The sequence below is a fragment of the Camarhynchus parvulus genome, chromosome 1A (genome assembly GCF_901933205.1).
Source record: "Camarhynchus parvulus chromosome 1A, STF_HiC, whole genome shotgun sequence".
NCBI classification, from domain to species: Eukaryota; Metazoa; Chordata; class Aves; order Passeriformes; family Thraupidae; genus Camarhynchus; species Camarhynchus parvulus.
In genome coordinates, this window is record NC_044586.1 from 13,502,003 (window position 1) to 13,514,837 (window position 12,835).

Here is a 12,835-nt window from a genome sequence, read left to right on the forward strand (position 1 = left end):
ACTGTTTCACTTTGCTCGTGTGCAACATCCTAAAGCAATCCAGACCTGTAGCCTTTCATTCTTCCAACTCTGAGCCATAGGCAGCCCCTCCAGGTTTTCCACCCCAAGGTGTGGGAGCACATATGGTCCCATTTCACATTTCTGAACCCCTTATGAAATTGTGTCCAGCCTCAACATTAGGTTTTGTGTCCCATTTTAGTTCTTTCCATTTGCACTATCCTGTTGTGCCAGAGCAACCATTTTGGTTACAATCTGCAGTTAAATGGAAAGAAAAGTGTAGGTTTCCCTGCTAAGAGCCATTTGTAATAAAATTTAAGTAAGGAAACTATATATCAGACATTGTATTTGTTTCGTTCATTGCACTGTCATGAGGTTTCTTCTCCATCTTTGCTCGTAAAATACGAGCACAGAATTTCTGTGAACCCAGTTTCCTCAGTCTCAGATACATGAAAAAGAGAAATAAGCAAGTTGGCAACATCTTGGCTCTTTGAAAAACAGCATTTCCCAATATGCTTCATCTTCGAAGTTGGAGGAAGAAAAGGGGAATGTCTGGTGCACTGTTCTTGGAAGCTTGCCAGTCCTTGCCTTTGAGCAGGCTCCAGCTTGTGATTAAACACCTCTGCTTTCCTTTCTGCCTTCCAACTGTTCACTGATCCTTCTGCTTCAGCTGAAGATACTTGAATGTCTAGAAAAGCTTCTGAAAAGCCAAGGAAGCGAAGATACAGTCTTAAAATATTACATTTTATGCTATAATGCCATTTAGATCCTGTGGTGTATAAGTCAGCAAAAGCTTCGTGTTTTAATTCATAAAACAGTGAACTTTTCCCCTAAAAGTTCTGGCCTTTTCCAGGTTACTCCATGAAAATGTTCCCAGCATTCCTACAATATACAAGTTGAGTTGATATGCATTCTTGCTTTGTGGAAAAGGTTTGGTATCAGAATCTTTACATCAGAATCAGAAAACTTTCAGTCCATACAACAGGTGAGGGAAACCTCTTGCTCTCCAAAACTTTATTTGCAAAACCCTGCTAGTGAACTGGACCTGGTTTGGAGGACTAACAGTGACAATGTGGTTCTCTTGATAACCCCTGATGTATGAAACTGTGGGGTGTTTTAGGTTCATCAGCTTTGATCTGGGCCCAAAGGCCATTATAAATGAGTGCACACCATTGTGATACTCCTGGCAGTTGTTTTTCACCTACAAGCCAACATGGATGAAAACAAGTTGTCATGGTATAAAAAACTGCACTAATTTGTGTGCGGTAATAACTTACAGACCTGTCCCATGATGCTTCTAGACTGACTTCAGAGGGTGCTACAAGAAAGATATTTAGCTTGTAGTTACAAACTGGTACTGCTGTCCTTTTCTCCAAATTGGTATTTGATTTGGGATTCTTGAGTATTTCCAGGCTGCAGGGATGGGGAAAGAAAAAAGTTAGGTTTTCTGGCAATGTCTATGGAGTACCACAGTAATAAAATCAGAACGTGTTTGGCCTCCACAATTTAAATTTACCTGCTTGCTACTGTAGCTGAAATACCACTGTGTCCCAGATCCTTAGCAGTCCTAAGAAACTGCTTGGAACTGGAAGTGCACTATGTTCTTCATTAAGAGCAGTAACAACAACCAAATCCAGTCTGGTATTAACACCCTCGTGTAAACAAAAACAATCCAAAACAAGCCTTGATACACATTCTAGCTTGCAGTAGGTTTGGTTTGGATGTGTGTGTGCAGCCTCACAGGTAAACAATGGGTGCAGCACTGAGCCCAGTGGCTAAACTGAGATGGACTTGTTCAGGGTGTGAGGAGGAGAAAGAAAATCTCAGTCCAGGAGAAATGCTGTCATTTTAAAAAGGAACGGGTGCACACCTTATAATTGAAGCTAGGTGAATGTGAATTTTCAGTTCAAGCATTTGCTCAAGTACAGCAAAATAAAAATACAGTCCACAAAAACTTGAAGCCCAAATACACCTATCATAGAAAAATTTCAAGAAAAATCTTTCCTGCCTAGACCAGCTCTTAAACACTTACGAAACATCACATTGGTGAGTAAAGGACATTAAGGGAAATCTGTATTAAAATTTTCTTTTGCATTTGTAAAGTGAACTTATTTATATCATTGCAAGTTCTAAAATCCAACAGACATACCGTATATGATTTTATAAAAGAGTTTGTTTATATATAGCATGACATGTGCAGACACTTTTCTGAGTTACCTTACTCTTTCTTGTGGTCTCAGTTTTGTGGAATAGCAAATCTGGGCACTTACTGTGCTTGGTAAAGGGTATAAGTTATTTTTGTTTCCTGATAAAACGTCTTTCTGTTTTGCCTGATAAAAAGGGAGGGAACAATGTGCTAATCCTAAACATGTGGTCCAAGGTAAAAGCATGTTCTGTCATGCTCTTCCACTGCCTGGAAAAGTTATAACATATTAGATTGAGATTTGACAACATCAGCTTGTTGCCTCAGAAGCTGAGAATCATTTGTTAAAAAAATGCCCACATCTTGGAGGCTGGGAGAAAGTGATTTATCTGCTTACTTGTAGAAGGTCTCCTTTAGCAAGGTGGCTGCAAACTGTTCAAAAAGGCCACAGGAGCAACAGAAACCCAGATCCTGATATTCAAACTGCATGTTCCTTTGAGCCTCAGCCTATTAATTTTTGGGGGTTGGGGGTTGGTTTTTTGTTTAAGTTTTTTTGGTGTGTTTGATTTGTTTGGGGCTTTTGGGCCTTTTTTTTTGTGTGTTTTGTCAGCACTATGCTTCCATAGCCTAATAACTAGTTTTGGAACTGGCCTGGAATAGACCGTGTCACCCTTTTCCAAATGATGATATCTGGCCCTTTTAGCTCCAGTGTCACTTCTACTCCTCTGGAGTAATTTCAGTGTAGGAATAATGTAGGAACAGCCTTTTGGTAGCTCAGAAGATCACTGCGTTCTTTGTGGTGACATGATTTTGATAGAACAAGATCTTGATGCAGACCAAGATCCACCTTTTGCGACAGGCAGAAGCTGGTGGTAATATTTTTCTGAGCTTGTGATCTCAGTAGGCTGTCTTAGCTAGCAAACTCTTTGTCTCTTTTATTTCACTAGTTGTCTTTTTAAGGAAAAAAATCCATTTAGCATAAATAACCTACATTTTTCAAAGTGTCTCAAGGACACCCATTAATAAAATCCTGATGGAGCATGTGGCTAACTGCTTATGAGGTTCCCTTCTCTGGATTCTTTATTGTCTAAAGCCCAGAGATCCTCCAAGTAATAGCTTAGAGACTCGAAAAAAAAAAGAAAAAAAGAAAATTCTTTATCAGTCTATTTTCTAAAGATCTGGACTTCCCCCAGTAAGAATTTCATGAGTAGAAAAAGCTGTTGAAGTTGTTTTCAAACATGGTATGACATAGCATGCTGTCTGTGTTAGCAACATGATGGACTTGATGACCTGTGACCAGAAATACAGAGGTAGCAGATGACCATTTATGACTCAAAGGAGGATGTAATTGAAACAATATTGCCTCAATCTGGTCTTCACTCCCTTGGCTTACTCATGATCACAGAATATCTGATTGCTTCTGGTTTTGTCATGTGGCAGAGCTCAAATGGTTTGTCACAGTCAGTCCTGGTGCAATCTTCTGATGGATGTTGTGATATATTTCCCTGAATTTCCTTATTACCTGAGAACTCTCAGGAAGTTTAAGCAGGAGTTAGCTATCCCAGGAATGACAGTACTGGCCTGGTTTAGACACTTTTTAGACTTTTCTGCTGATACTTTTTTTGTGCAGCATTTGACGCGCTTGCCTTAAGATGAAAGTGCAGTGCCTTTAAATGTCAATCAAGTCTTGCATTAGGATCTGTGCAGTATCCTATCTCCTCATGTGTGTTCTAGTCACATGGTTTACTTACAAACACATTCAGGAGTTCACAACTTCCTCATCTGCAATATTTTCCCTGAAGATGCTTGCATAGCAATGAATAAAAACTTCAGCTTATGTGTATGTACAACAACTGCATTTAAAAAAATAGTTTTGAAATTATAAACAACTACTGAAATGCTGGGTTTTTCAAGGCCCTTTCTCAGAGATTTGACTATTGGTAGTTTATTGCTTCCCACTGTCTTCCCAATATCAATATTCTGTCATGTGACAGTAGGTAACTGCTTTTTTTTTTCCAAGTTAAGCAGGGTTAAACCCCCTGCCTCTTCTCTGCTGCCCACTTCCCAAACATATTCAGGTATTTCATTGGAAGACTTACTAAACTGTTACCTGAATTAATTCACAACTACTTTGTTTTGCCATTTTCAATTGTGAGATTGTTGGCCAGGAAGGAAAAGATGACAGGTACTTAGGATACAGATAGCACTGATTTCTGGGATCAGTGCCAAACTGGATAAGCTTTTCGATGAAAGGTAGGATAGTGGCTATAAAACAGGCCTGTTTCTGAAAAAATGCCAAGATGTCCTGTTGAAAATGTTAGTTTCCTCAAAGGTTTTTGAAGAGGCCAAGGAGCATTACTTACAGGAGGTGGCATCAGGACCTATTGCTGCTATATGCTGCTGTTGATTTTTTTTCTGAAGCTTCTCCCTGTGGACATTGTCTTTGTGGGCTTGATAATTAATCCGTGAATCATTGAATGGCTGGAGGACTCCACTCCTCTTTTAGAACTTAGAAGAAAACCAGCTCTTAAAAATCTTGTTGTCAGATAGCATCTATATTTTACCATAAAGTTTTCTTTGACAAAGGTGGCAAATCCTTTTGCCTCACATCCATTAGATTGAATCATTAGGCTTAACAGTGACTGACCTTGACTAGGATAAGAGATAATTGCCAGTTTACTTCACTTTAACAAAATTAATGGATAACCAAAGAAGTGACTTTCTGCCTTTTTACAAACAAAACCCCCAAGTTCTTAGTTATTTTGTCTTTTGAATATTCAATTCATTATACCATAATTATAGGCTATATCTACATTTATGACTGACAGTGTTTGCATTTCTTTAGGGAGCTTGTTTGTGTATTCTGAAGACTTATCTTTTCAGTCAATACCTATTGCATTGTAGCACTGTAAATAACATTTGAAATATTGTGCTATTCAAAGTTGTTTCTTAAAGGTTGAGGTTAAAGGGTGATATGTTTATTTTTAGTATCAATGATACGTTTGCCATGTTGTTTTTAGTATCAATAATACATAATTATTAATCAATTAGGTTGAATGACCAGATGTAATTTTCACTCTTTCTGTGTTGAAAAATAATCCCATCCATAGATTTTGTTTTATGACATTTTCTGACTATAACATTAATATGAGATGTTAAGCATTTTTTGTTCTCAATTGGTTACCATTAAAATGAGTGTATTGAATTGACTCCGAGGTGAGGAAGCTGCAGAGTATCTTGCTATCTGCAGTGCATGTTGGGCAGCATGAGTTTTTCAGATCAGGATTTATTATTACTAGTTTGGCATTGTATGGTAGAGCTTTCTTTGTTTTAACTCAGAACAATTCACAGCCATGTGATCAGGTAGTTGATGCAACAGAGAGTTGTTGCAATTGATCATAGGGGAGTAGAGACCATTCATTATGAATTGTTTTTATTTGGGGCTTTAGATCAGTTTTTTTATGTATTACTGTAGTTGAAAAGGACTTACCACACCCACTATGCAGTGTTTGAAGCCATTTGTAGACCTAAATCCTCTTTTTCCTTGACTTTGTTTCTCAGACCACCAATTCTCCCTAGTCCTTCTCCTTCAAAATCCATTCCAATCCCACAGCCCCTCCGACCAGCAGATGAAGACCATCGGAATCAATTTGGGCAACGCGACCGATCCTCCTCAGCTCCCAACGTCCACATCAACACAATCGAGCCAGTCAATATTGATGTGAGTACTGCTCACCCTTGGATCAGGAATAGTAGATGGGATGTGTTCCTTGTGAATATCAGTGTGTTGAATTCATTGTGTACGCAATGTAAGATAATCCTCAGTGTTCTGCCAGAATACTCAAAGATCATTCACTTTTCATTTTTTTAATAGATTCTTTTTGCTGTTGAGAGCTGTAAGAACACAATCCATTCTCTCAAAGCAGAACTGCCTTTTGGCAGTTCTATCCTTTTCATTTTCAAAGAAACATTCTGCCCTAAACAACTGCCATCTTTTTTTTCTGCCATTAGTCCCAAGGCTTATGCTCTTAGCTGTAGCCAGTAACCACTCTTGCAAACCATTCAGTGTTAAACACATTGTTATGCAAGGTAGAGACTTTTTAGTATTTGTATTCCATGTAAAAATTTTGGCATTGAAGGAACCTAAATAATTAAGCTGAGTTCACATATTCTGATAGTTCCTTAAGAGTTCAAGAGACCAGTTTATGTTGTTGAGCATTCCTTTGGAGTGTTCAGAAACAGCTATATTAAGATTTTTTCCACAATTTCGCAATCTCTGGATGGTGAAATGTAACTAATAATAGTGGTTGGTATTAGCATAAGGACACCTAGGACCTTTCATGATATTGCCTTTTGCTAACTTGCTAACATACACAGTTGGTATTTTATCCTTAAATCTGCTCTCTAGAAATTAGTCATTTGTTGGGTGAGCAGTCTTGAAATCTGCCTGGACACTGAGGCACAAAATCAGTTTTGTATATGAGCTGAGGGAAAGGTGAAATGTTAATTTTAAGAGTGTGGCTATGTAGGCATTTGCATGTGGAATGTGGCAGTGGTGCAGCTGAGGCATAGCCAGTGCTTTTGACAAAGCACAGGTGCATAAGGGAACAAATATAATTATGGAACAAGAAAGGAATAAATATAACAGTGTAATAAAAAAAAAGCTTTATTATAAAAATGGACGTACAGGAGCAAACTGCTAGAGTTTTCTCCTCCTGTTTATAGAATCCTTAGCGTAGTTTGCTTTTAGTCTGGACATGTTGCGAAAGATAGTTTCAGCTCACAGAGGATTGCAAGTGAAGAAAGCCTTCTGCAGATAGTGATTTCTGAGAAGAACAGTGTGCCTGGCTATGCAAATCAGGTGTGTTGTTACAAGAAAAACAAAGCAGGATTCATTTGACTGATGTACCTCAGTACAGAAAATTGATGTCCCAGGTTCTGATATGACAATTCAAACTATTTCTGCTACTGACCAGCCGTGTTTTTAAATAAATATTTTCTTGTCAGCATCTCTTTTGGGTGGTGTACATTTCACTTAACTGCAGAGAGATGCTGTTTTAAAGCAACTTAATTTTGAGAAGTGTAGTAGTTCTTTGAGTCATTGCTATTAGTAAGTCAGGAGAGGAAACCACTTTTATTTCATGGGCAACATATGACATTATGAATTCACAAACTTATCAGTCTCAATTGATTCCAGAATGTAAATGTTAATACCTAACTTAAACACAGCTTTTTAATTTTTTTATAGGAATTGATTAGAGACCAGAGTTTACGAGGAGAGGGAGGTAAGTAGCCTTAAACTAACTGCTGTGTTACTTTTAATTACACAACTGTTTTGTCCCTTCCAATTACCCTACTTCCTTCTACAAAACACAGCCACAATGCAAAATATGACTAGAACAAAAAAGTGTATTTACATTTGCTTGTCCATGAACTTAGTATTTGTTTCACAAAGATTTGAGTCATTTGCTGGTCATTCTGGGAGTGGGGGAGACAGAAGGAGAAAAAGTTTTGAAGTAGTATCTAGTTTTTTTTAGTTTTAAAATTATTTTTTTACTCTTTCTCTCACCCACCCACACACACACTTATTCACTCACATGGCTGCACACAGATACGCTACAACTTCCCAAAGATTTTTATGCCTGTTGTTACCTTTTCACACATGGAAACAACAGGGGTTTTCAATGAAAACCATCGTGGTAGATGAGCCTTCCATAGGAACTGCTGCATCCTAAAGCAGCTTGAAATACTCCGGTTCTTCTCCCCCTCTACCCCTGCTGAAGTTGCTGCTTTGCTGTACTGCATGCCTGTGCTACTCTTGGAAGCAGATTATTAGGATCTTACACTAAAGCCAGGTCTTTTTATGTTTCCTTCAGTAACTCACTACCCTAATTAAAAGTTAAGTCACAACTAGTGCCAGGGGGTTTATTTTTCTTCATGTGTTGCGCACGGGCCTCTTAAGTGACTCCTCCCACTGGTTGTGAAGGTCCTGAAGAGGGCTTCTTATGTGCTGTATGTATTCCTATGAATATAAGAATAAAGCAGAAATATTGCAGATACAGCAATACTAAGTAGGGCAGGCATATGACAGTTTTTCCAACTCCAAATCAGTAACACAATTGTCTCCTACTGATTATAACTTGCTTCAGCCATAAGTATGGGTCTGAATTACCATAGTGCACCCTTTCCTGATCTCAAAGGTTTTGTACTCTGGACTTTTACTCACTTTGTTTCTCCCGTGCAAATCTGGTATTTGGTAGGATATGTTGTTTGATGGAGCTGTCTTTGATAATGCCAGCAATAGGTGCTCTAAAGAAAGAAATTTCCTTTAACCCTGCAAGCTACTAATTGCAAATTGCCAGTTTAAGCTATTTTTTGTATGTGTTGATAGGTGTGGCTCTCCAGAGTTTTGGCCATTTTGTCCAACATTTAAATGTTGTGCGATCATGTTGGTTTTAACTTTTGATCATAAACCGTCTGCTTGGCATCTGAAAACAACTGGCTGTTTCCAGTCCTGAAATGTTCTTGGGAACTGACTTTTTTTCCTTCAAAGTACAGAAGAAATCTATGATTAGGAGTCAAAGCATCCTAGTTATTTCCCATGACTTCTTTCATTTCTTCTATGTGTCTGTCTTTCTGTCTCTGCCTGCCCGTCTCTTTCTCTCTAACAGCCCCTTTGAACCAGCTGATGCGCTGTCTTCGGAAATACCAATCCCGGACTCCCAGTCCCCTCCTTCATTCTGTCCCCAGTGAAATAGTGTTTGATTTTGAGCCTGGCCCAGTGTTCAGAGGTAGTTGGGCTCTTCTTTCTTGTTTTCACCCAAACAAAATAAGTAAAACCACAGATGCTGTTTGTGCCTCACCCTCACACCGTGTGTATGTAAGTGTGTGAGTTTATCAAAGCACCTCTGTTTTTTGCTTGGCCTGGCTGGAATGCTTTGAATGTGCTTTTCACACATACTCACTTTCACCTTTACACGCTTGAAAATGATTATAAATGAAGTCTGACTTAAATCTTCAAAAGCAAGGAATTTCATAGTTGAGGTTTTTCTGTGGACCTTAACTTAATCTTTCTAAACAAAGGGCATTGGATTGCATTGCAGTGATTTTAAATATAAAATTATGTCCTTAACTTAGAATTTCCTTGACTATTCAGTTTAAGTCAGTTCAGTGCTCTAACAGTCTTCTATATTTAATATTCTCTGTTTTGAAAAGTGATGTAGGTAATCAAATGTGAATTACAAACATTTCCATTGATATCTTGTTAGGTCTCAAGCTTTTCAAGTAATGTGTCATGTCAGCTTTCAATAAATACTTCATTTTGACAGTGTGCTAGTGACACCATATTGGGGCTCTAGGTGGTTTTGGTAGTTTTTATTTAGTTAGTTAAATTTGACTGAAACAGTATTTCTGTCCAATACTATGTAAAATATGACACTTAGATTTTCTTGTCATTGGCTATGGGGGTAATTCAGGCCTTGAGCTGTCAATGGATCTGTTGTATTGCACAAAATCCCAAAAAACTCTGTGGGATTTCATATGCTGGAGAAACCAATTATTGAGTAATAGCATGAAATGTTCATACTTGTGTCTCCACATAATACGTGTAGAAATGGTTAGTTCAGCGCATGTAGTGTAGTTTTCAAATGCTACCATCTTGGCTGTTTCAAAGACTCTTGTTTCAGAATATATCAAGAGCAGTTCACCTTTTGAACTTCTGAGTAAAAGATCTTCCAGAAGTCTTTGTAAGAAGTCGGTGTTCCCAACAAGCAAACTGGCTGCAGAATATTAAATATGTTACGTACTGCTTCAGAATCCAAACTATTGACTTAAATCCAGCATTATCTGAACTATTCTACTCTTATAACTTGAAAACAGACCATCTGGTATTATTATGAACAGATTAACTACAGTGTTTTGCCATGTGCTGGAAGCATTTTTGGTGAAGGGTGAACTTTGTGCTAGTGTTCCCATATTGCGGTGTTAAAATTTAAATAGGCGATTTTAGTTACCTCAAAGAAAAGGCATCCCAGATCTTTGTTGTTGCAGAGGAAATCTGTAGCCCAGTCAACTTTTGGAAATTGCTCATGTTCTGGGAACATCATACATTTGATTCCATGTATGTTTGATTTCAGATGAATCATATAATAAATAAATGACAGCCTAGTGGCCAAAACATGAACACAAGTCCATCCTTCAAGTCACTGGCTTCCAGCTGCTTATAAATGTAGTTAGGATGCACAATATACATCATTATTGTTGCTTTAGTATGTGGGACAGTTTACAGATGGTATGTCCCATTTTGTATCTGTTGGTATATAATTTTGTGCATCCACTTCCAAGTGCATAGATTTTAGCTTAGTGAGTCCAGTGATGGATACATATAGTCTGATGAATTAGCATGCACTGAGTGACTGAACTTAAGCAGCAGTTTAAAAAGTCACAAAGTCCTAGTTGCCATTAGGAGACACTTTTTGCTTAAGAGGGAGCTTCTTAGAGAATATGAGGAGTATTGTCTTCCACCACTTCCCAGAGCACTGATGTGAGAGAAGGCAGTGGAATGTTAGAGGTCTTGTTCAATGACATACATTGTTTAGCAAAGCAGCATGAATTTAATTAACAGTTGACCCTATTTTATGTCCTTTGCATTGGAAGGGTCAGCATAACCTTGTTAGGAATAATTGTGATGTATTTTAAAAAGCAGTGTCTAGGTGAAGTGCTCTATTTGAAAAGGGCCACTGGGGCTCTGAAACAGCTCTCTTAGTAACATTTTCCTGCATAGATTTGTGTAAATAACCTACAGGCCACAGACATACTTTTCTTTTTGTGTTTCCTAGAGTATGCTTCAAATAGCTAACTAAAGTACTTTTTAAATCCTTTCTAAAGTCTATAATTTTTTTAATAATAATTCTCTGCTAACAGATAGCTTTAAAACAGCCAAATGATTTTCAGGTGGCACTTGGAGACTCAACCAGAAAGCATTTCAATTATTTGCATTTAGTCTATTTTGATTCCAAAGTACAATAGTTCAGCTATTTGTTGGGTTCCTAAAAGCTTAGCTACAAGAAATGTCAGAGGTAGATGCTGCTAAATAAAATGCTACTGTTCTTCTCAAAGAAACTAATGGAATTAAAAAAAATACATCTTAAAGTATTTTTTTCTTACTTAAAAAGACATCCTTTTGTTAATTCATGAACAAGAGAATGGAGACTATCTATATCAAATACATAGAAATCTACATAGGGATGCTCTATCAAATATATAGAAATCTATACAGGGATGTTTGCTATAGATTTGTCTGTTCCTGAAATCTGAGACATGAGCACTAATGTAATATTAGGACAATATTCCTGTATATGTTTGTTCTCTCTTAACATTCACATTGATATTTAGAGATACTGCATCTTAAACACAATTCTTGCACCTAATATCAATACATTCTTGTAAGGTGGATTCTTACAGATAAAACTCTCCTATTTCTGAAATATAGGCTCAGCTGCAGGCTTGTCTGCAACACCTCCTGCTTCTTTGCCCGGGTCACTAACCAATGTGAAAGCATTACAGAAATCACCAGGACCCCAACGGGAAAGGAAATCATCCTCATCCTCAGAAGACAGAAATCGAATGGTAAGGGAAAGATCAGCTGTTTTCTTTTGTAGAAGTATTACACAACCATATTCCTCTCATTTTTCTTTCATCCAAGTTCTAGAAATTATTTTGAAGATGAATATGGCAATGATCAAGGACTTGAAACCAATAAATAATAGAGTGGGATAACCCACTTTAAATCCATAAATAATTGTGGGACTGATATATAAATAATTTAAATAATTGACTAAACTCACTTTTACTGGTGTGACTCATATTGTCATGTCACTTTCCCTTCATGTAACTGTTTCACTTTTCCCACCACAATTCATAAACTTTGAAAGTAACAAATGTATGTAACAATTTTTTATGCAACAATACATGAAAACATAAAAAGCATCCACTTTTTTAAAAATTCACAGTTTATTATTATGATTAACAATTTAAAATCAAATACTACTTTCTTTCTGGTAAGCATTTCTTAATATTTCCTAGTTTTAACACTGCCAGAAAGCTGTTGCAAATGTTTCATGCCAGGTAATAATTTGGCATACCTATGTCCTGATGTTTTGTATAGAGCTAAGTTTAGAAGTCAAAAGACAACATCTGAAAAAGAACAGTTTTTTAGGACATTATTGATAGTGAGAATTTTTTAACAAAGGAGCTGTTTTCAGAGACATTAATGCACTTGTTTTCTTCCTTTTTATTGTTTTTGCACATACATAAAGAAAACTCTTGGTCGACGGGATTCAAGTGATGATTGGGAGATACCAGATGGACAGATCACAGTTGGACAAAGGATAGGATCTGGATCATTTGGAACAGTCTACAAAGGAAAGTGGCATGGTATGTGGCCATGGTGGCAAACAGCTCTTCTTGAGGAGGTCACAGTGCCTGCCAGGGCACACCCAGCTGGACAGCAGCTCCCCAGAAACACACCTGGGCTTCTGGTGGGCACCAGGCTGAGCCAGCAGTGTGCCCATGCCACAAAGAGGGAAGATGGGTGTGGAAACCCAGGGCACTGGGAATATTTCTCTGTCTGCTCTGGGGTGCCCTGACCCCCAGGGGAGCACTGACTTTGACCCTCATTCATGGAGAAAGTTTCCT

General features: G+C 37.8%; 1 protein-coding gene across 1 annotated transcript in view; it reads left to right on the plus strand.

Moving 5' to 3' along the window:
- BRAF (B-Raf proto-oncogene, serine/threonine kinase) overlaps positions 1-12,835 on the plus strand; it is a 79,937-nt gene that overhangs the window by 47,240 nt on the left and 19,862 nt on the right. The window contains exons 8-11 of the mRNA XM_030959337.1: positions 5,702-5,861; positions 7,389-7,425; positions 11,631-11,767; positions 12,457-12,574. Coding sequence (XP_030815197.1) covers positions 5,702-5,861; positions 7,389-7,425; positions 11,631-11,767; positions 12,457-12,574 — 452 coding nt within the window. The remainder of the gene's footprint in view (positions 1-5,701; positions 5,862-7,388; positions 7,426-11,630; positions 11,768-12,456; positions 12,575-12,835) is intronic.